This window comes from Macaca mulatta, chromosome 10 (genome assembly GCF_049350105.2).
Source record: "Macaca mulatta isolate MMU2019108-1 chromosome 10, T2T-MMU8v2.0, whole genome shotgun sequence".
NCBI classification, from domain to species: Eukaryota; Metazoa; Chordata; class Mammalia; order Primates; family Cercopithecidae; genus Macaca; species Macaca mulatta.
In genome coordinates, this window is record NC_133415.1 from 4,544,233 (window position 1) to 4,568,820 (window position 24,588).

Here is a 24,588-nt window from a genome sequence, read left to right on the forward strand (position 1 = left end):
AGGGTTTCACCATGTTGGCCAGGCTGGTTGTGAACTCCTGACCTGAAGTGATCCACCCACCTCAACCTCCCAAAGTGCTGGGATTACAGGCGTGAGCCACCATGCATGGCCCTTAATTTTTTTTTAATCAAGTTTGAATTATCTTAACTATTATCTCACAAGCAATGTGCAGCATTTCACCAGCCCCTGGCTCAGTCCGTCCCTACGCTGGCTCTCACAGCAGAAGCTCTCTGCTCCTCCACACCCCACGGGCCACTGTGCAGCAGCACATGGCCTATCAGTGGAGACTTCCTCAGGGAGGGAGGCATGGATGAGTGAGGAGGTGGGTGCATGAGTGGATGGACAGGTGGGTGGATGGATGCTCTAAATTTCCCTCATTAAGTAAACAGGTTTCTTTAAACCTCTGAAAAGTTATCACCATTCAAGAAGACAAACTTAAACATCTTCCATCACTTACAAAATCTTAGCAGGGATTCAGGTACCCAGGCCAGGCATGCAGGAGTCATCCCGGCCTCCTCCCTTCCAATACTCTCAGTATATTCAGTTGATCCCTCTCTCCACCATCTCTTCCTCCCACCCACTCTCTTCCATCTTCACTCATAAGGAGGGTTTTATTATACCAACGTGCAACACAGTCCTATCACCCACACCATACACGTGCACATGTGGCTGAAGAGCTCTGTGTGCTCCTCACCTCCCACGGACAGAGCCTCCACCACCACCAGCACAGGCCCAGTGCAGTGTCCCTGGCCCCTCAGTCTGGTCTCCGCCCCGGATCTCCCCAGCCAGCACCCACATTGTGGGTGCACTGAGCTACAGCACTCTTCCCCAGCTGAGCCTGCCAGCCATCAGCCCGTGCTCCTACCGCTGCCTGGAAAGCCTGTCACGCCTGCATCCTGAGTCTCAACACCCCTGGCTTCCGGGATTCACCTCAAACACCACTCCCTCCGTGAAGACTCTGCTGCCACCTGTTCCCCCTCCACTCTCTTTCTGGAAGAGCCAACCACTACCTACTTTGTGGCCCCCTAGTTCCCACTCCTCTCCACTGGGTCACTGGCTGATGGCTCCAGCCTGACCTTCGGGCTGCCTGGCAGCTAAGGCCGGGTCCAACTGCTCTGTCCAGGCTCATCCACACAAGCAAGGCACAGGAGGTAGACTTCAGCAACACACACTCCGTCAGATGGATGAATTACATCGCTTCCATACAGACTCGGCCCCGCAGAGCCGACCACGCGCGCACCCTGAGGAGTCGATCTCTTCCCACACTGCCTACAATCCTAAATCTTACTGGGCTTGGCAGGCTCCATCCCCAAAATCACTATCAACCCGGGACTTACAAAGGAGGGACCTGGAGCCAACAGGTGAAGTCTCTCAACCCAAGGAACCTATCTAGAGTGGCCTCACCAGCCCTCAAGTCTAGGCCCCGCCCTATCCCCACGCTAGCATGCAGTCCACACGGCTGTTCAGATGAGTAACAGAGCAACTGCCTAACACAGCAGGCACCTGAGAGACGCCGGTGGAATAAGTAATACATTCGCGCATATACATTCATACGTGCTTTTCATTTTCAGTCCACAACTTTCTAGAGAGAACTGAATATTTAACATCAAAGACCAAACCCACTCAACAACACAGTGCTATTTAAGAATTTCTCACGTACCACAGCTTCGCAAATGATGTGAATGCTATTTAACCGAGCTGCAAGCAGTGGCCAGAGAAGCCATGTGGGGGCAGCCCCTCGGTGGCCCCAGAGGGAGATGAAGAAGCGGGACGGCAACAGGAAGGGCCCCTCGGCCAACAGTGCTGCACCACGAGTCACCAACGCGCAGCCCCATCCCTGCCCGGCCACTGAGGCATGAAGGAAGAAGCCCAGGGGACGGCGTGTGACTAGAAGACAGGGAGGCTAGGCCCACGAAGGCAGGCACGGGGCACAGGTCCAGCTCAACAGCCCTTGGGTCTGTTCACCAGCAAGCCTCTGAGGGGCCTCTGAGCCCCCGAAAGGGTCAGGAGCAGGAGGTGGAGGGGAAGGGGCCACACGAGAACAGGAGCAGCAGCAACAGAAGGAAAAAGGAATGACAGAGGTGGTGACTCCACGGGAGCTGACCACACGGTCATGAAGAAATGGAGAAACTCTGCCCAGCTCCTCCTCACCAAAAAGGTCCAGGGTGCCTGAGGCCACTGATATCCCTCCACACGCATCCAGGGGGCCACGGCAGCCAGCAGCCACCGGACCTGTCCCTGTCACCACACGGTGTCCGCTACAGCCCAGGGAACAGGCAGTGCAGCGCCCCAGAAGCACACACCCTGGACAGAGGGAGTCAAGGCAGGCACCGCCCAGAGCAGGGGGCAGTCACACTGCAGAATGAGAGAGAGAGAGAGAGAGAGAGAGAGAGCGCGCAAGCACGTGTGACTGTGTGTGTACAGGAAGACTTTAGGCAGTGGAGCACTCCCACCATTTAACGAGGCCCCTCACTTTCAGAGGGCTTGTCTCACACATGCACGCACACACACACACACACACACACACACACAAACACACTCTCAAGCCTGAACCTACTCATACGCATGAATGCAATACTTCCCTTAGCAGCCTAAGTGCCGGAGAAAACCAATTTGGCAAATAGGACATACCCAGCTTCACCCAGGGAGGACGCCAAGGGGACCTAAGTCCTCTTGGCACAACAAGTTCCTGGGTTGTGTGGAACATGAAACAGGCTGCTGCAGGGAGAGAGATCTGAGCAGGCCGGAGCCCCTGACTCGGTTCCACAGCAGAAGGCTCCATGAGGCCGCGTCTCTGAGCTGTACCTGAGATAGACCGAGTTCTGCCTGAGCACAGCCTCGGGACAGACACAGAATGCGGAACGCACTACGGGGCAAATCGGTGGCACCAAACAGGCACAGCGGGAGGTGGCGAAGCCTTCAGTTAGCAAACAAACAGTGCTGAAGCACTTGCCACGTGAGTGCCCTTTCATAGGCAACCCAACGACCCAGCAATTACCTTCTTCCCCTCATCCAAGTCAGGGCAGAGGGCCTCCGTCCACCCAGACGCCGGGACGCTCTGCACCAGCCTGGGTAGTAATGCCCTTTAAAAGAGCACGCGTGTACTACTTTGAGGAAAAATGGAGAATTCCGATTTCTTATTGACTGAAGAAAGCTAACAGTCAGTCCAAATTCTTCAGATTGAACTCTGCTTGATGTCCGCTGTCATCCCACTAACATGTAAATAAAGGACAGCCAGCTCAAGCATTGAACAAAAATGACCTTTAACGCAGCAAGCAGGCTAAAACAGTGAAAAGCGGGTGTCCTGTGGCAGCGTATGACACTGCACACAAAGCCTGGCTCTGCCACTAAAGGCACGTGCTTTTAGGCCATTGCCCCTGAGGCCCACCCCTCAGAGAATCCCAGGGAGACCTGCGGACCCCAGAGGCCATCACCACTATAGCAAACCCCAGACGGCTGTGGCATCCAACCCTTTCCCCCTACTCCACTGCCACAAGCCTGACCACCATCACCTTGTGCCTGGTCCACAGTGAGTCTCCTGGCTGGTCTTCCTGCTAACACCCCCACGCTCCGCATCCTGCTGAGCAGCAGAGATTGCTGCTGAAAACGTCAGGTCACACCGTCCGTCCCCGTGGCTTCCCAAGACCCTGATGAGACCACGCACTCCTGAGCACGGCTTCAGGTGCGTGCCCAGCCACTCCCTGCTCTCTGGCCTCCAAAGCGGCACTGGGTGCTCTCTCACCAGGCCCAGCCACTCCGCAGCTGTCTCGGGGCCTTTGCACTGCTGCTCTTTCCACCTGGAATCCCCACCTCCCAAACTTCCCACAGCTCCCACGATGTTCCACCCAAGGTCTTAGTTCACATGCATCTCCTCAGAGACAAGCTCCTCTACCACCTCCCCACCCAAAGCAGCAGCTCCTCCACCGCGCCAGCCCGGCTCTGGCCTGCGGCTCTCGCCCAGTTCAAGATGGGTCTCTGGGAAGGGTTTCCTCCACACCCTTTACTGCGGCACCCTCAGTCCTGCACGGCCAGCACAGAGGAGGACTGGGAAGCTCTTTGTGGCTGAATGGAGGTGCGGACGGTGGAGGCGCGGACTGTGCAGGCGCGGACGGTGCGGGCGCGGGTGGTGCAGCTGCTCCCTGGTGCCCTGCATGTGAGCCCTCCCCTTCCTCCCTTCTCCAGGTTTTGTGCCATTGGCAGGGCCTGGGCTCATTCTGGGGGTCTGTGGGGACAGATAATGAATGCCATGGGTGCCTGCCTGGGTTTGTGATCAGCCTCTCCCATCTGTTTCCTCTACCAGGCAATGCTGCAGCCTGGCACTTCAAACATCAACCAGTCAGGACCTGCGGGCCCCCACTGAGTGGAAAAACGCACAGAGAGGAAGGGGCAGAAGTAACTCCATTGAAAGGGACAGGGAAGATAGGAGCACTTGGTGAAGGGAGACTGCAGAGAGGTGACGGGAAGAGAGGGGGGTGAAAGCTGAGGCGGGAGGAGGAGAGGAGCCTTCTATGCAGAGAAAAGAGCATGTGTGCACACACGGAGAAGAACACACGCACACACACTGAGAAGAGCACACACACAGAAGAGCACACACAGAGAAGAGCACACACACACACACACAAAAGAGCAAACACACGTGGAGAAGAGCACATGCACAGAGAGCAGCACACACACACGTGTAGAGCACACATACAGAAGAGCACACACACGTGAAGAGCACACACACATGAAAAGCACACACAGAGAAGAGCACACACATGTGGAGAAGAGCACATGCACAGAGAGCAGCACACACACGTGTAGAGCACACATACAGAAGAGCACACACACGTGAAGAGCACACACACATGAAAAGCACACACACACAGAGAGGAGCACACACACACACAGAAGAGCGCACACATGTGGAGAAGAGCACATGCACACAGAGAAGAGCACACACACATGAAGAAGAGCACACACGGAGAAGAGCGCAGAGAAAATCCCGTGTACACACACACAGAAGAGTGTAAGTGCATCGATCCACACCCACAGGGAAAAGCTCATGCACACATGCAGAGAACACACGCACACACATGAAAAGCTCATGCGCACATATACACAGGGAGGAAAGAGCCCGTGTACATACACAGAAGCACATGCGCACATACACAAAAAAGAACACACACACACAGCCATGGGCCAGTGAAACAGCTCAGCATCTATCTGGGAACTACATGTGGCTGAGAAACGGACTGAACAGCCTTTCCTTAGTGACTTGCTCGTAGGTGGAGAGCTGTTTCTTTTCTCCCTGAAAAGCCTTCCTATTTCCAATAAGCCAAGCATCTGGGATGGAGAGGACCTGCCAGATGAAACCCACAGTGCGTGCTTCCGCATCTGCCATCAGTGCCGAGTCCCTGCTGCTAAGAGAAGGCCTGAGCATGTTTCCTGCTCAGGGATGTGCTGCCTGCAAGCTGTGTCCAGGCCCACCGTCCCCACTGTAGACAGCGGCACCCAGGCGGCTCACCTATCCTAAACGCACACCAGCCTCGCCAATTACATCACTGCCACAAACCGCGCAGAGCCATGCAGCCCTCCCCAACATTTATTCTGGGCAGGCTCTCCTTGCTCTTCGTGTAATTACGGATCTAAACTCACCTCCTGGCTGCTTAGCTCCCTCCAACGATAGCTATTAATTTAGAAAGTAAGAAAACATATATGATTTACATTTCTTTGGGTAGCACCAGGGAAGAAAAGGTAAATTACTTGCTTGAATTTCCTGCAGCCGCCCTTTCTCCCATCACTGCTGTGCTGGGGACACACCAAGAACCAAGATGGCTCCATCCTCGACTAAGCCAAACGCAGGTCGCAGGTCGCGGGTCACAGGTCCCAGGCTCCCCGCACGTGGCTGAAAGGCTAATGTGAGCCTCACCTGCCTGCAAATCATCCTAGCTCAACTTACCCCAGCAGCAGGACCTCCCACCAACCCACCAGAAAAGTGCAAAAGCAGCAGCCATCCCACCAACGCAGCAGACGGAAACCGATCTCTTAAAATGCTACCACAGATCAGCCTTGTCTAGACTCGGAAGAGGAAAATCCCCACCACCTACAACAATGGAAACAAGTTTCCACAAACAGAGAATGCCTGGGACACTGGAAAGTCATGACCCCAGAACGATGGTCTGATTCCTGCCTGCCCACAGGCTGTGGAACAACCTGCGGGAAACCAGCAAGGCAGGGGGAAGCTCGGCTCCCAGGTTCAGGACATCCCTGGCCATGCCCCAGAGGCTCCCTTGGCCCCAATCTCTAGGACCTCTGGCCCTCGAGTGTCCGCCTTGAGACCCCCACTCAGCTCAGTCCCCAGAGACCCTGCCTGTCCCCCCACCTGCCAGCCAACTGTAGGCTCCTCTTCCGGCGCCCACCCCGTGCCCTCCTTCCCGGGGCCGGCTGCAGGGCTGGAAGCTAAGAATGCCAGCCCAGGGGGTGGCTACTCAGAACACCCTGCACGGACCCAAATCAATCCGCTGCTTTACCAACTTGTTCACGAAAGACTCTGAGCAGAGGTGACAGTCACAGATCCCGAGCTCCTCTTCATGCTGGCAGGCTGTGAGGCCACCTGACAGGATGACTATCTCCATCAGAAAGGACAGAGGCCTTCTCCAGGCCCGGGCTTCCCTTTCCTTGCAGCTGCTACTGTTCTCACTGACTCATTCCTTTTATCTTTTGTCTTAAATCACTTCATACGAGTTATGCCAGTATTCTGAAATGGCAAAAACTAGTTCTAATCCCAAAGTAATTTAGTATCATTTTTAAAACTCCTTCCCAAATCACCTGATTTGTACTGTGGCACCTGAGGGTCCCCACCGTCCCCCTCGGAAAGCTGCAGAGGCTTTAAAACATTTTCTCGGCCAGGCGCAGCGGCTCACGCCTGTAATCCCACCACTTTGGGAGGCCAAGGCAGGCAGATCACCTGAGGTCAGGAGTTCGAGACCAGCCTGACCAACATGGAGAAACCCCGTCTCTACTAAAAATACAAAATTAGCCAGGTACGGTGGTGCTGCCTGTAATCCCAGCTACTCCGGAGGCTGATGCAGGAGAATGGCTTGAACCCGGGAGGCGGAGGTTGCTGTGAGCCGAGATCACGCCATTGCACTCCAGCCTGGGCAAAAAGAGTGAAAATCCGTCTCAAAAAAAAAATAAAATAAAAATAAAAAAATAAAAATTCTCATCCTAGTCACCAGCAGGCAAGCCAGGAAAGCGCTCACAGCTGAGAGCGCATTCAGAAGGTATTGCCGAGGGTTACCCTGAAATTATCCTGCCGCGTGATTTTCACCACAATGAGCTCGCCACACAGCAGACATCACTGAAAGCCTTTTGGAAGAAAAAGAGGTCCCATCCCCAACACCAAGGGACACATGCTGTGGGACTTTGAAGCCCTGCATCAAATAATCGTACCTTTTTTTCCCCCCTCAAAAAACTACATTGAGCCAGTTCTAAGCTTTTGCTCTCAGACTGGTAAATATAGACATATATATACTTTTTAAATTTAGATATGTGTATATATACACACACATATATACACATACATACATATATATATGACAGATTTCACATCATTTTTTCCAAATAAGCATTTTCAAAGTCTACAGGGTGACACTTAAAAGGGTTTGGGTAAAAGTTAAGCATGCCACCTCCCTTGAAGGTGCATCCACTGGCGGCAGGGCCCTCAGCAGCAGCCGGGCAAGCTCTGAGCAACTGACGCTTTTCCCGGTTTGCTGGGAGTTCCTGCCACCCCTCAATCCCAACCACTACCCAGTGCCTCCACTGCTGCCTTAGACAGTCTCAGACAGAAAAGAAGTCAGGTAAGAACCTCTTTAAGGAAATTCCTTTCCTCCCCGCTCCACTGGGGCCGTCCCACAGCAGCGGCCCAGCCAAAAGGAAACACGCTCCCGTGTGCTGCTTCTTACCCTGCTGGGGCAGGCACAGGAAGACCTGGCAGCTGCAGAACACTGAGGGGGCCTCTCAGACTCCCCACGCCCCCGGACAGGGCCCGATTCCTCACAACTCCCTCAGGACCTTGCTGGCCCCTCTAGACTCACACTCAGAGCAGTGACCAGAGGCAAGAGCTAGGGTGGAAGTCCACTAAAGTGAAACAGGAAGAGCCGACAAGTCCCCAAATTCAAGCGGCAAAAGCCAGAGGTACAGAGCCAAGAATCTCAGAGGAGAGGCCTAGCCAGCCGGAGCAGCCACCAGGGTGGGGAGGGCACACAGGCTGGCTCGATGCAGGGAGAGGGTCTGGTCCACGGCTTCCCCGAGTACAGCCACCCCTGCAGGCTGAACCTTGCTCTGCTACCTTGCTCTGCTGTGGGTTCTCGAAGGGGAGCCCATTCGCCTGCAGCCTGCGGTGGCTGGGCCACCGAGCTTCACCTTGGCCCCTGGCCCCAGGCACTCACCAGGCCGCGGTCTGTGCACCCTGCAGGCCATGAGGCTGGGTTGCAGAGTCCCCTGCAGAAAAGATCCACAGAGACACCAGGTGCACCAGGGAGGGTCCGCGGCCCAACCGGGCCGGGAAATAGAAGAAATCACAGAGCAGGGAAGGGAGGCAGCCCCAGCAATTCAGTATGACCCTCCAGAGTCGAGTGCCCCATACGCTGCCCCTCCTCAGGCTGTCCTCTCCAATTCTTTCAGCCACCCTGGAATGGAGTCGGCAGGATGCAAACTGTGGTTTCACTGACAACTGTACATGGTCTCTCTGGGTTTCATGCACATGTCTTCATCCCTCACTTCAACTGTGCGCCGCTGAGGACAGACATCGGAGTCTTCACGTCACCCCGTGCCCACCGGGTGCCTGACTGCTGCTGTTCTTCAGGAATCACAACCTTACACCTTTGTGTGTCAAAAATCCAGATGTGTTACTTGCAGTTATCGCAGGAAAGGTGAAAACAATGTGCCCACTTGAACGGGGCTCTAAGTGACGGGACTCTGGAGGCGAACAGTCAGCTCAGTGCACTCTGAGTGGAGGCGAACAGTCAGCTCAGTGGACTCTGAGTGGAGGCGAACAGTCAGCTCAGTGCACTCTGAGTGGAGGCGAACAGTCAGCTCAGTGGACTCTGAGTGGAGGCGAACAGTCAGCTCAGTGCACTCTGAGTGGAGGCGAACAGTCAGCTCAGTGGACTCTGAGTGGAGGCGAACAGTCAGCTCAGTGGACTCTGAGTGGAGGCGAACAGTCAGCTCAGTGGAAGGGCTGGTCTAGCGGACACAGCGGGGCCCTGTACCAGGACAGCAACTTGCATTGCAATGAGCGAGCTGTCGCTTAAGTGGTGATATTATCTAGCAAAGGGCAGTAAAGGAAGGACGACTTATGGATGTGGCTGTGTTTAAGGACAACACAGAATAATCTGAAGTGGTTCAAACAAGAAGTACTCACTGCATATCATTAGCTACTGAAGTTCTAGTAACATTCGTGATGTTCACATCTTTGTCAGAGAGTGGGAATTCATTAAAAGTAGTACAAATTTTAAACTCTTCCCAAGGTATCTTTTCGCAAATCAGTTAATACTCAACAATAATAAAAATGGTTGCTACTACTGGTTACCACCAGGGCTGAAGAAATTTAAAAACTAGAGGCATTCCCAGTTTGCTTGCCAAACTTTAGAAACCTGAACGCCAGAACACACGTGCTAATTCAGAAGCAAAAGGTTCTTCCTAAAAATCTCAACAGCACTCTCCCGCAGAAGGCGCCCAGGAGTGGCTTGAGGTCCCCTACCAAGGACCTCAGTCTTCACCATGTCCACCTAACAAACACCCCACATGCCTCCAAGGTAGGCCCGGAACACCAGCAGTTCAATGCACACAAGGGAGCTGAGAGACTCTGCGTAACTAAAAAGGAACTATATTGAAATTGAAAATGTTGCTGTACTCATGTTTACTTATAAACAATCTGATTTGAGAAATTTTAAAATACCATAATTCTACTATATGCATCAGCAGTGTGACATCACAGTATATAAAGCCCCATGGAGATAATTTCTGGGAGAGGAGCAAAACAGAGAATTCTCCTGAGAAGACCTGTGGGATGTACAGCCCTCAAAATCCAGAAGCATCATAACCTCGGAAAGAAGAAATTATTTACAACTCAAGTTTCTGCAACATGATTCAAGGAACATTCTCCCCGTATGAATTATAACACTTGATGAATGAAACCAAAATCAAACTGTAGAAATCTAGAATATGGGTTAAAAGACAACCATATATCACATAAAATCCACACTGAGTATACCAAAACTACTGACTATATGTTTACAACCTAATTAATGGGTAGAACTCTCTCGCGACAAGCAGTAATGCTACATTTGGTGTGTGAATCACTCAACATTCGCCTCATTCAAATATGTTAATTTACAGACCACGTTTTGTGCCCACGTCAGGTATCTTGATAGGTTAGCAAAACACAGGGGTTTCATTACGTCCAAAGAACTAAGTACTGAAAATAAACAATACTTTCACAGCAAACATCACAGGGTCACTATTACCAGAGAAAACAACACAGCTGAGAAGACTCCACATTAGAGCTTAACTGAAGAATCAGTACAATGGTCAGAAAGCACTCTCCAAATTAAAGAGAAACCTGGCTTCCATGTCTGGCAGCATGGCACATCACACGTTAGCAAACTTAATCCTGCAGGGTGGCCTGGCACGTGAGATGCCAACAAACTTCTGAAATGCACTTTTAAAAATCCATTGTGACCAATTTGGATTTATTTCAGGGATATATATACAGTTGGCTCAATATGAGAAAATCTAATAGAATTCACTAGGTTAACAGATCAAAGAAGCAAAAACATATCTCAGAGGATGGGAGGAAAAAGGATTTGATAAACCTCCATAACCATTCATGATTTTAAAAATAAGAGCAAGGCACCCTCCTTAACATAGTAAAGATTAAAACCACAAGTCAGTGTTTAAAGTGTTAAAAGACTTCCCTTTAAAATCGGCAGTGCGACCAGGATGTTTGCTTTCGCCACTAGGATGAGCACATGAAGGTTTAGAGAAAATTGAGTTTGTAACGGGCAAAAATTAGAAAGAACTCCAGTGTCCGTCAACTGGTGCACAGACACACACACTGTGGTATGGCCATACGGGAATACTACTCAGGAGGAAAAGGCAATGAACTACTGATACTTGCAACAGCAGGCACGAACCTCAAAAACACGATGCCAAGTAAAAGAAGACGCAGACTGAAGTCTACAGTTTGCACGATTCCATTTATATGAAATTCTACAAAAGAGCAGAACTCTATTGACAGAAAGATCAGCAGTTGTCAAGGGCAAGGGTGGGGAGAGGACACTGACACAAAGGGACGGGGAACCTCGCAGAGTGACGGAAATGTTCTGTATCACATACTAGGGGGTTGGTACACACCTATAAACACAGCTGTCAAGCTGGGCGTGGTTACTCAAACCTGTAATCCCAGCACTTTGGGAGGCCGAGGCTGGTGGATCTCGAGATCAGGAGTTCAAGACCGGCCTGACCAAGATGGTGAAACCTCGTCTCTACTGAAAATACAAAAATTAGCTGGACATGGTGGTGGGTGCCTGTAATCCCAGCTACTCGGGAGGCTGAGGCAGGAGAATTGCTTGAACCCAGGAGGCGGAGGTTGCAGTGAGCCGAGATCGCGCCACTGCACTCCAGCAGCCTGGGCAACAGAGCAAGGCTCCGTCTCAAAACAAACAAACAAGCAAACAAAGAAAAAAAAAAAACTCACAGCTGTCAAAACATCCAATTATAAACCTAAAATAGGTGGATTTTATTAGACCTCGATAAAGCTGACCAGAGGGAGAGAAAGAGAAAAGGAAGGAGAAAAGGAGGAAGAGAAGGAAAGTAGCAACTGATCACCGTGGACCCGACCATCACCTGTGGAACGGATAAGTCAATGTTTCCATAGATGCAGGGGGCTGGAGGGATGCTTACGGCAGAAATCCTTCTTCCTACTAGAAGCCCAAACTTTAGGGGAGCACATAACTAAAAAACTCAAAGTTACATTTTCCCTGATCCATACAGCTAACTATACAACCATGTCACTTCGGATGACAGGCTAAGTCACAGCCAGTAAGAAACAAGCCGAAGAGCTATGCACAGCTGCTGGGACACACGTTTAAAGTGGGGGTACGGCCTTCTCTACCCATGCCTTATTAGCCCTGCCAGTGGAAGGCAAATGTGATGAAGAGTGCTAGGCCAGCCGCCCTGGACCACGAGGTCAAAGACAAGCACACAGAGGAACAAACAATTTGCTGACAATGACCTCGTACTGGAGACAGTCATCGAGTTCTGTCCTGTGAAGGCACCATAATTAGGGATTTGCCATCACTTGCAGATGTATTCAAATCTAACCTCTACAATGCCAGAAACCATAACTCAATGTTTTCTACTGGCCAACACAAGACAAACTTTTTTTTTTGAGACAAAGTACTGCTCTGTCACCCAGGCTGGACTGCAGTGGCGCCACCTCGGCTCACTGCAGCCTCCACCTCCAAGGTTCAAGCAATTCTCCTGCCTCAGCCTCCCAAGTAGCTGGGACTACAGGTACACCCCACTACGCCTGGCTAATTTTTTAATTTTTCATAGAGACAAAGTTTCGCCATGTTGGCCAGGCTGGTCTTGAACTCCTGACCTCAGGTGATCTGCTTGCCTTGGCCTCTCGAAGTGCTGGGATTACAGGCGTGAGCCACCACGCCCGGCCAAGACAAACATTTCAATACTTTCCTAAAGCCCCTTGCGCATCATTCAGTTTCCACACACACACAAGGCTGTGCTCAGGTTACCCACTCTTCACACTCTGCCAGCCTGCAGGAGCCTGGCTCTCCCAGAAGCTCATCTACCCTCCAAGTTGATCCACTCTGCCAAGCATTGCTGAGCTGGGAGCTGGAGAGGATCAGCACCCCCCAGGGGGAGCACGTGGGAGCCGAGCAAGACCCACTGCCGAGGGCGTGAAAGGAAACTGAATCTTGAAATCCCAAACTTATTGAGCCAAAGGGAAAAGTCCAGCTGGGAACTGGGCGACGCAAACCTCCCTTCCCCTTTTGGTTCCAAAGTAAGAAGGCTACAAGATGAAGCTACACGCCTCCCCCATATTTTGCCCACAAGGAAATTCCTAGTGAGCTGCAAGACCTTTTAAGGTGCTCCTGCAAACATTTCACCATGGCAGTGTAAATGGATAGCTTATGTTTACAGGTGCAGTCTCCCCCGGCCCACCAGACACAAATGCGTATCTGATTGTTCCCCAGCCCCATTGTGTCTAGGTTATCTTATGTAACACACAGACTCCCTGCATCTTCCCTCTGCTCCATTTGTCTATGTCATTTTACGTTTAAAAGAAAAAATGCAGATTCACTGAGCCAGACAAAGGCATGAATGACTGTTGTTCTCTATCTCCCTCTTACATGAAAATTGTGCACTTCTCAATATCCGGCCCTGTCCCCTTTAAATTTGGAGCCCTGAAAATCATCGTGGGAGAAAACACAGACCTGAATTCCAGGCGTGCTTCCTTAACTTTGGCAAATAAACCTCCTAAAATGATCAAGAGTTGTCTCATCATTTTTCTCAATTGACAGGGGAAGCTTTCCAAACCAACAGCTCGAGGCCCACGGGGGTCAGAGACAAGAGGACCAATTGCCAATTGCTACCGCTAGCAGTGACTCAGGGTCCACACTCTGAGACCAAGGGGCCGAGAGGTCAGCCGTACAAAGAATGTGGCAAGTGGTAGGAAAAAATAAATAAGAATAAACCAAAGATCTTGTGGCAGGCTCTATTTCCCATTTTTAAAATCGTAAGTAAAAAGGAGATTATAATGAATTATTTCATTTTCCAGGTATGATAAGCACAATTACTAAAAAGGACAATCAAAGAGAAGCGTCTCATAATGGCTCCTTCCGTTGGACACTAATTTTCTCTTTTTGTATTCTACAATCTATAAGTACTTTTGCTTTAACAATCCTGAGTTGTTTTTTAACAGATTTACTGCACAGACAAGAAATGTCAAAGTTTAAAAGTGCATTTACTGAAGCAATCAACATGCAAAACAAAATATTTCAAACGATAAAAAAATTCAGCTTTAAAGAGATAACATTTACTATAACAAGAAAAAATGTGATAACTAAGAATAAATCTAATAAAATATGTGAGGCAGGAGAATAGGGTCTGGAGGCAGGTAACCTATGGCCAATTCACACTAGCTTCCTAGAACTAAAAAAAAAAAAAAAAACTTTCCGTGCCCAGGTAACAAAAGAACCAGAGGCTACTCCCTTCACAATCCACCCTTTTTCTGCGTGGCAGATGAAATACTGAAAGTACCTCTGATTGGTCCCAGGCCAAGACTTCATCTGCATAGAAGTGTAACTTTGTGACTTCAGCCTCCGATTCATCACTTTCTGCAACCAATCAGACTGATCGTAGGCCACTACTTTATTTACATAGGGTGTACACCAAGTAACCAATGGGAAACCTCTAGAGGGTATTTAAACCCCAGAAAATTCAGCTACCAGGCCCTTGAGCTGCTTGCTCAGGTCCACTACTGACTGAGGAGTGTGCTTTCATTTTCAATAACTCTCTGCTGTTGTTGCTTCATTCTTTCCTTGCTTTGTTTGTGCATTTTGTCCAATTCTTTATTCAAAGCATCAAGAACCTGGACACCCTCCATTGGTAGGTAACACATGTACAAGTCCCTTCATGGGGAAAATTCAAAAGTTTCACTGAAAAGCATTAAAAATGACTTTTAAAAGAGGAACGAGCACGTTCACGAAAATAAATATTTAATTTCATAAAGCTATCCATTCTCCCAAACTGAAAATTGTCTTTTCTGACCCCTAACTTTCCATGCAACAGAAAGATTCCATGCAATTCCAGTCACAAACCAAACAGACCTCAAAAACAAAAACCAAGTGAAAGACCTTGGCAAACTGACTCTGAGATGTGTGTGGAAGAGCAAGGGGTGGGACTGGCCATCCACGGTGAAGAGGAAACTACTGGGCGGTGTGCGCCCCCACCAGGTAGGAGGACTTCATGAAGCTAAATTACTTGCAAGGTGCAATATGAAGGGAAGACTCCCTAAATACTGGGACCAAAAACAAAAAACACACAACACAGATCTATATGAATGTGGTAGTGACAGAAAACAGGAGTGACGTCGCAAATACGGGAGACGAGCTGGACCCAACAACAGTATGGGGCCTGCCGCTGTCTCAGGAGGAAATTAAACAGATTCCTACCTCCCATCACACAGCCATCAACTGCAGATGAATTGAACACGGAGGCATGAAAAGCAAAACTTTTGGATGAAAATCTGGGCAGACACCTTCATGTGTAGAAAGAGGTTCTTCAGATAAAGCGCGAACCAGTGCTCACCAAAAGAGACTGTGAAGTTCAACCACACTAAAGCTAACAACTTCTGATCATCAAGATCCACCAGGAAAAAAGGAAGAGAAAAGCTGCAGGGGGCAGAAGATCTTTGCAACATACAAACCGACAAAGAATCAGAATTCTTCCCATGTCAAGATCAACAACTCATGAAAGAGTGAATCAGCAAACCAAAAGAAAAATGGGCAAAAGGCAGGAACATTTTGCCGAAGGGGGAAGACAGAAGACATCCGTAAATATACAGAGATATTTAACTCTGAGAGCAACCAGAGAAACGAACTGAGGACTCCAGTAGGAATATCCACCAGAGCAACAAAAACAAGAAGTCCGCGGCATGAAGAACTGGCAAAGAAGTGCGGCGCGCGGAGGGAACGCTCACACGCTGCAGAGGGGAGATGCGTTGGCAGAGGCCGTCTGGGAAGTGTGTGGACATTATCTTGAAGGTACAGCAAGCACACACCACACCCAGTGATGCAATCATTGTACTGCTTTGTAAACGCCTTAGAGAAACCTTACCTGTGGGCACCTGCATAAACGTACGTGAAGGCTCCAGATAACACCCTTCCTAACAGCAAAACATCAGAAACAACCCAAATGTCCAACAGGAAGAAGGCGAAGGAGAGTGTGGAATATTTAAATAACAAACCATTATACAACTAGATACAACAGATTAGCTGAATCTTAGAAAACAATGAGAGAGGCCGGGCGCCGTCGCTCACACCTGTAATGCCAGCATTTTGGGAGGCCAAGGAAGGCAGAGCACTTGAGATCAGGAGTTCGAGACCAGCCTGGCCAACACAGCAAATCCCCATCTCTACAGAAAATACAAAAATTAGTTAGGTACAGTGGTGGGTGCCTGTAATCCCAGCCCAGGGAGGCTGAGGCAAAAGAATCACCTGAACCCAGGAGGTGGAGGCTGCAGTGAGCTGAGATGACACCACTGCACTCCAGCCTGCGAGACAGAGCAAGCCTCTGTCTCTAGATAAATAAAGGAAAAAAACAAGAGGCAGAGACCAGACTACACAAAGAGTGATGCAGCTCCGAAAGACCCAAATTAAATGAATACATTGTGTTCCTACTGTCCCATGAATGAAAGTCACAAAGAATCGAAAACATAAAAGGCAAGAAAGCGTCATCCAGGAAGGGGGTTGCAGGGGGTGGGGGATACATAAGCAGCCTCAGTGCTCTGGGTCAGGCCTGAGGTCATGGCCATGTGTGTCGCTGGGCAGCACTGGGGGGTTCTGGTTCCTCAATCTGGTGGTGGATCATGAGTGCATACATCCACACATGTGTATTACATACATTGCTTGCTGTGTGTCAATATTATACAGTAAAAACATTCAAAGAACAAATAAGATTCCTGTCAGCAACTGTGTCCACAAGGGCCAGACGCACTGGCAGTTCGCCACAGCAACCTTGCTTCTGGGCAAGCACCTCCGGCTGCACCCACTGTCTGGTTAGCACAGCGGGCATCAGCCACTCCCAACAAGGGGAACTGCCCCACGGCAAGAGTGTCTTACCTCCGTCACCTTGGGCTGCAGGATCAACGCTTCAGGGCTCATGCGAGGGATGTCTATGTGGATCTGGAGAAGCAGGAGAAAAGACATTTATGTTACGTGACAACAAACATCATTGCAAGCATTATGATTAAAACCGCAACACTGAGGGAAGTCCTTCCCCTGCGTCTACCCTGCTCTCTCCTTGAGGATTCTTGTTCTGTTACCGCCTTCTCCCCTGAAGGAGGCACCAAAGTCTATTCTTTCCGAACAGCTTGCCCAGTCCTAGGCAACAGGCTTGCTTAACACTGACCCCATCCAGCAGCCATTGCGGCGTGATTAGGGAACAGAGCAGGCCTCGGCCGCTTAGTACATCAGCCACAGCAATTAGTAAACATCGATTTTCAGCCTCTGACACAGAGAGCAATTCAAGTACATCAATAGTTTACACGTTTTCGGCTGTGACAGCTTCTTCTTGGACAGAGGCCACATTTTTCTCCACTTTATGAAGTCCTGGGGGAATCTAGAACATTTTTCAAAGGAAGCATTTGAAAGCCTCTGTTAGTGTCGGCTGGTTCCTGCTTGGCCACCATCTGACATGAGAGTCATAATAAAGTCCCCAACACTGCAGAGGGGGACACTTGTGGCTTCAAGAAGCAACCAAACAAGAGTGTTGTGAGCTTGGGCTGGCATCACAGGCTGCCTCCCAGCATCCCACGTGAACATCTCACACCAGCCCACGCTCCCGTTTATCCAGGATAACGGCGCCAATGGGCTGAGGGAAGACAGGCAAATTTCAATGCCAAGGGAGATGCTACGATTGCATTTCATTTCACCCCATCCTTGCACATCTCCACAGAGGACTCTAACACCCAGGAGGCTGGGACACAGTCACTCTGCCACTTATCACACTGTGGCCAGGCCTCAGTTTCCTTGTCTACAAAATGCCTGCTCCAAGTATCTCAAAAGGTTACTGGTGAACATCAAGTAAGACTGTGAGTCAACAGTCAAATGGAATAAGCTGAGGTGCACACACATCTGTAATGCGTGCCAAAGGAGGCCTGCCAGCAGCAGCGCTGCCGAGGAGGAGGAGGAAGGGGAGGAAGAGCAGGAGGAGGAGGAAGGGGAGGAGGAGGAAGGGGAGGAAGAGCAGGAGGAAGAGGAGGATGAGAAGGAAGAGGCAGAAGCAGCACTACTCTATCCAGACAGGCAGGGCCAAAGGACTGCAGCTGGCCCCATGCAGGAGCCCAGGTGCCAGCAGGGACAAGGGCCCAGGTCTCTTGTCAGGGTGTCCTGGAGGCCTAACTGCTCTCCCATACAGTTACACTTGTGTGGACACACATCTGTCCCGGCATGAGCAGCGTAAGCTCCTGCAGGGCATGAACCAGGTCTGAGCCACCTCTGCATGACCAGGGCCAGCACAGCCCCCCTTACAAAGGAGCACCTGTCACACATTTATTAAGCAGACGAGGCAGCGCCCACCAGAACCGACCCCTGCCATCATCCTCACTGTCAGGAGAGGCTCCAACGTTAGACAGGCGGTCCTCCACAAGGCTGGGCACGTGGGGCTCTACGCATCCCTCCTTCCATCCTGCCGGCCTCCCATCATACACAGAACTGGGCAAGTCAGAAAAAGGCCACAAGAGAGCTGACTGAGGGAGGAACAGACAGACCAGATGAACGTTTAACTCTGAATCCATGTGGCTCTGACATAACATCTTCAGCAGAAGAGTGAGCACATAAAAATCAAATGAAGAAAGGATGGAAAGCGAGTGGGGAACCTGCCGAGACCACCCCCATCCTGCTCCCTCCACCAGTGTGCAGGGGCAGCACTGCCCACTGCGGGTCAGACGACCGGTCAGGCTCAGTCCACAGGTCAAACGCCTAAGTGGATGTAAAGGAGAAACCAGGGTCTCCAAACCCCCACTGGGCCCAGCTCTGCCTGAAATGGTGATGGCGAGAACGTAGAAGGCACAGTTCTAAGAGGCCTCAAAGCATCAGGCAGACAGGAAAAACTACCATGTTGCCGGATGCATGTCTCATCTGTATTAATGTAGAAATAGTCTGGGAATTCACAATAATCTGGAATCTTTTTATTACCTATCACAGTAACTAAATAAAGATGTATGCAACCTGTTCGTCATTAACTTTCTCTTCAAAAACTCCTAACAGAATTCTGCTTGGTAAACTCGCAGATAGATGCTAGTGTCATCCTTTTGAAATCTTTTCTGAAATTAAAATGCATTTAAAAACGGGTTCAAAATAATGCCAAATTTATCAATTTCCTAAAACCAGTGGAGTGGCAAAGGAGGCCAGGTAAGCTAATATTTCCTTAAGCCAATCCAAAGTAATCTGTGTATCAAATCGGTTTCCCAGAGTAACTGAGTGGTGGCCCAGTGAGGCCCAGGGGCCCTGGTGTGGGACAGAAGGCAAGACGGGCCACGGGCAGCTCCGGCCTGGAAGGAAATGGAGGGGCCGCTTTGCCACAGCCTCACTCCTAAGTCACTTTTCCTCCTGCAGCCCTGTGTCCCATCCATCTTGGAAGATGACGTCCAGGAAGGCATTTAACTTAAAGAATCTTTGATTATGTAACAGAGGTAAGGTGTATATTTGGCCTTTTTTTTTTTTTTTTTTTTTTTTTTAAACAGATAAAACCAACGTGGATAGCTATAGCTATCCCACGTCTGAGAGAGAAAACGTGGCAAAGCTCCTTCACCTAGAATCAGGGTTTGCAGAGGGAAACATTCCTGCCGTGCATCAGGAAACCCACAAGCTGATTTCAGATAGCTAAGACAATGATGCCAATTAAGAGCTACCATTTTGACCTTTCACATATTACAAAGAGAGTGAGAACTATAAAGTCCTCAAAGAGCTATTCTAACAGCAAATTCTGAGTGCAGTGTGAATCATAAATCAATTTTAAGTATTTTCCCATTACGTACATCATCTGTCAACTGACTATTTAAGAAACCATCATTAGACACACTTTATATTAAACTAAATTGCAAAATGGTAACTTGGCTACACTTTCTGCTATGGTCTGAAGTGTGTCCCCTGCAAAACGAAGCTGATGAACACAGCTTTCCTGGGCTGGTATCACATCCCTAACCGGACCAAAGAGCCCAGCGCCAGTGAAGTCCCAAGCAACCTCTCCGTCCCCGTGCCATCCAGCTAAATGCCTGGGCTGGCCCTTTAGGAATGGCCTTTGATCACCAGACAGCAGCTCACTGTGATACAAATTCCCACCATCACACCAAGGCTGGTCTCAGGAATCCCAGGCATTTATTTTGTAACCCCAATTTAAAATACTCTTTTTCCTCTTGTAGAGGGAACTGAAGACAAGCAAGATAGTACTATTGGAGGAAATTTGCCATTATTTGTTTTAAAATGTACTTATTAGAAAATAAAACTCTGTGGGCTAATCAGGGGCCTGCATCTTTAACTCTGACCAACTCCACATGGTTTTGATAAAAACATTTCCTCCTATAAATCACACCAAACAAAGTACTTCAGGCAACATACAAAAAACAGAAAGGATCCCCACCTGCCTGTATGTGTCCTGGTGAACTTCATCGTTCCTGGAATCGTAATAGTGCTCAATAAATGCAAAATATTCTTTTTGTTTTCTCTGGAGAGTGGCTGGTCTCCGGTCTACATTGGCAGGAAGGTAACCCTGGGTGAGAAATAAAAAAAAACAAAAAATATACATGGTTATAGCTAATTCATGGAGTCCCTGTTAGAAGTGAGAAATAAAAAGGCTTGCATCCTACCTGAGCTTGGCATTCTGAAATCTGACACCGAGAGGAGCACAAATTGGGAAAAAAGAAACACCCACAGCGAAGTTCGGCCAGCTCCACACAACACAAGCACCACTCCTGACAGCACTGAGGAAGCGGCCCGGGCCTGCGTCCCCAGCCTCCCGATGCAGGCCCTCTCCACTCAGCCAGACAAGAGCCCCACAGGCTCTGCAGCAGGTGGGCCCAAGGTTCTTCTACAGCAGGGCTGCAAGATTAAACAAGCCCTTCTCTAGAGGTCTCATACACCAGAAAGGATTCCAAAGTCTGAATAGTCTAACAGCAACCACGCACACACACACACATACATGTACACATGCATGCACATATACACATACGTGTGTATGTACTGTCACTTATGCAAATGTGCCATCTTCAAAGACTCATGGGCCTGTGGCAGCCGCAGCACCAGTACGTAAAGGGGACCTGAAGTCAGAAAGGGCCAGGCAGCACAAGGAGGTCATGAAGAGCCTGATTCCTGGGCCAGACTGCCCGGGATTTCATGTTTTCTGTTGCCTTATTTCTACTTTTTAACTTGACATTATTGACAATATATAGTTGTCCCTAAGTATGGGAATTTTGGAATACTAAAATTCTTTTTTTTTTTTTTTTTTTTTTTTTTTGAGACAGAGTCTCGCTCTGTTGCCCAGGCTGGAGTGCAGTCGCTGGATCTCAGCTCACTGCAAGCTCTGCCTCCCGGGTTTACACCATTCTCCTGCCTCAGCCTCCCGAGTAGCTGGGACTACAGGTGCCCGCCACCTCACCCGGCTAGTTTTTTGTATTTTTTTAGTAGAGACGGGGTTTCATCAGGTTAGCCAGGACGGTCTCGATCTCCTGACCTCGTGATCCGCCCGTCTCGGCCTCCCAAAGTGCTGGGATTACAGGCTTGAGCCACCGCGCCCGGCCAAGAATACCAAAATTATTAGCTATGCAAGACCCTTATATAAAATGCTGCAGTATTTGCGTGTAACCTATGCACATCTGCCTGAATAAATAATCTCTAGATGACTTATGACACCTGACACAAGGTAAATGCTACGTAAGTAATTGTTATAATACTCTTGTTTTTTATTTATATTATCTTTTGTTGCACTGTTACTTTTTTTTTTTTTTTGAGACAGTCTCGCTCTGTCACCAGGCTGGAGTGCAGTGGCATGATCTTGGTTCCCCACAACGTCCGCCCCCCAGGTTCAAGTGATTCTCCTGCCTCAGCCTCCCGAGTAGCTGGGATTACAGGCACCCACCACTATGCCCAGCTAATTTTTGTATTTTTAGTAGAGACAGGGTTTCATCATGTTGTCCAGGATGGTCTCGATCTCTTGACCTCATTATTCACCCGCCTCGGCCTCCCAAAGTGCTGGGATTACAGGCGTGAGCCACCGCGCCCGGCCTTTTTTTTCCCAAGTATTTTCGATGCACAATTGGTTGAATCTGCAGATGCAAACCCCCAGATATAAATGGCCAATTCTAATTTATAAAATAAGATGCGCCCATTTTAAGCAATCAGTTTGGTGGCTTTTGACAAGGGCTTCCAGCTATGTAACTACTCCTCCAAGGAAGATACACACTTCCATCCCCCTGCCCCCATACACTTCCCAGTACCCTCTGCAATCCATCCCAATCCTGGCTGGGGAGGTGCTCACCTCCTCACTGTGCATGGCTGATGCTGCCCTAGGACTCCCCAGAAACGCAGTCACTCAGGACCTGCGCTTTGTGTGAGATTTTCCTGCACTCGGCAGCACAGCGCCTTCCAAGACGGATCCAAGTTACACGAATCAGCTGTGGTTTCCTTTGTCTAGCTGCGTCCCTTGAATGGATCCACCAGTTTGTTAAAGATTCACCTGTCAATGAGCATTTGGGTTGTTTCCAGTTTGGGGTTTGTTATATTCCTGCACAGGATTTTCGTGGGCACACGCTTTGGGTTTTCATGGTTAAATACCTAGGAGTCGAGTTACTGAGCCATAACACTGGGATATGCCTAGTTTTCTAAGAAACTGTGAGCTCTTGGCCGGGCGCGGTGGCTCAAGCCTGTAATCCCAGCACTTTGGGAGGCCGAGACGGGCGGATCACGAGGTCAGGAGATCGAGACCATCCTGGCTAAGACGGTGAAACCCCGTCTCTACTAAAAATACAAAAAAAAACTAGCCGGGCGAGGTGGCGGGCATCTGTAGTCCCAGCTACTCGGGAGGCTGAGCCAGGAGAATGGCGTAAACCCGGGAGGCGGAGCTTGCAGTGAGCTGAGATCCGGCCACTGCACTCCAGCTCAGGCGACAGAGCAAGACTCTGTCTCAAAAAAAAAAAGAAAAAAAGTTTTTCTCCTTGTTTTTTTTCCTGGCAGTCTTACTGCTGTGCCTGGCCGCGTCTTTCTCATCCCTCAAGTGTCTCCAGTGGTCACTTCTCCCATGAGGTCTGACCAGGCTCCTGGTCACTAGTCACTTTTCCCACGAGGCAGGGCTGGTCATCCAGCACTCCAGGAGCCTCTAGGAGGATGTTCACTCGGGACCAGCCCCTCATGGTGCCAACCAGATGGCGGGCACACAAGCTTTCACTGGGTGAATCACATATGAACGAGTGACTGCATGAACAAATACATCCCGGATGGCGCTTTCTGCCTTTGAAAGTGCTTCCACATCTGTAGTAGACATCACTGTGGTAGCCACCAAACAACTACTCATCCTCGCTGGAACAGAGCCCTGAAGCTGCTCTGGGAGCCACATCTCCCTCTGCCCAACCCTTGCGGTCCGGATGAGGAGCCTCCTCCTTCAGGAGAGGCCTCCCCTGGGCTAAGCTACACGGCTAAGCCATCCTCCAGCCACCATGACTGACAGTTCGGGGGTGGAGAGGTGGCCCAACAGGGGATAGGAGCCAAGCCAGGGCTTTCCTTGGCTGCTGCTGTGAACGAAAGTGAATGTGCGAAGTGTGGAGTTGCAGCGGCCACCCTCTGACGGGAGGGGACAATCACAAGCTGCACGTCCATCAAGAAAAGCTGACCTGAAGGAGAGCGGGACTCAGAGAGTCCAGGCCTCGAGCATGAAGCCAGACTTCAGCTGTGTGAGCACTGGCCTTCCTTCCATTCTCAAGTTTCCACTGGCCTCTATTCTGCATTATAAATTACGCTCAGGCACACTCGTGTAAACACATTAGGATCACACCACTGAAGCTTCTTTTTAATAAACGCTTACTGAAGTACAGCATTCTTATATAAAGATGTACCCCAAAATCATGTGTGAATTATCACAAACTGAACACACCTGTCAACACCACCCAGGTAAAAGCCAGACCATCACCATCTTAGCAGGCTTCTCAGTCACCGTCCCTTACCTCCTCCCCTCCTAAGTGGCATTTTTTCTGTCTGGCTGTTTGCATTCAGCATTACACTTGAAAACTCATTCACGTTATAACGCGTCACAGTAGTTCCTTCCTCCACTGCTGCGTAACACGGCCGTGTGTGAAATCTATTCTGTTAACACACATTTGTGCTGTTTCCAGTTTTTGCTTTAAAATTTCTTGAAGCTCCCTTTTACGGTACATGCTATGCACTTCTGTTAAGTGTATACCTGGGAGTAGGCCTGCTAGGTTTGCATACCTCTGAAAGACTTTGCTAAAGGATTTTCAAAGTGATTCTACTCCCGTCAGAAGTGTATGCAAATTCCCAATGTCCTACATCCTTGCCAACACTTGACACTGTGGAACCTTTTCGCATCAGCCTTTCAGATGGCTTTGCAGTGGTAGCTATCAAGCTCCATTTCGTTTTCATCTGAATTTCCCAGGAGACAAAGGGATGCCGTTGGGTGTCTGCATCTGTGAAGTGTGAGTACAGATGTATTAGTCCCTCCTATGAGGCCATCTGCCTCCTCCTTTCTGACTCACAGGCGTTCATATCTAGATAGTACACATGTGAGCCCTGC

At 49.7% G+C, this 24,588-nt stretch overlaps 1 protein-coding gene across 4 annotated transcripts in view; it reads right to left on the reverse strand.

Annotated features, from left to right (window-relative positions):
• Positions 1-24,588, reverse strand: part of TBC1D22A (TBC1 domain family member 22A) — a 416,627-nt gene that overhangs the window by 259,774 nt on the left and 132,265 nt on the right. For all 4 annotated transcript variants that reach the window (XM_028827584.2, XM_015150588.3, XM_077949319.1 and 1 more), the window contains 2 exons: positions 20,431-20,559; positions 16,911-16,973 (listed from right to left, as the gene is read on the reverse strand). In XM_028827584.2, the coding sequence (XP_028683417.1) occupies positions 16,911-16,973; positions 20,431-20,559 (192 nt within the window). The remainder of the gene's footprint in view (positions 1-16,910; positions 16,974-20,430; positions 20,560-24,588) is intronic.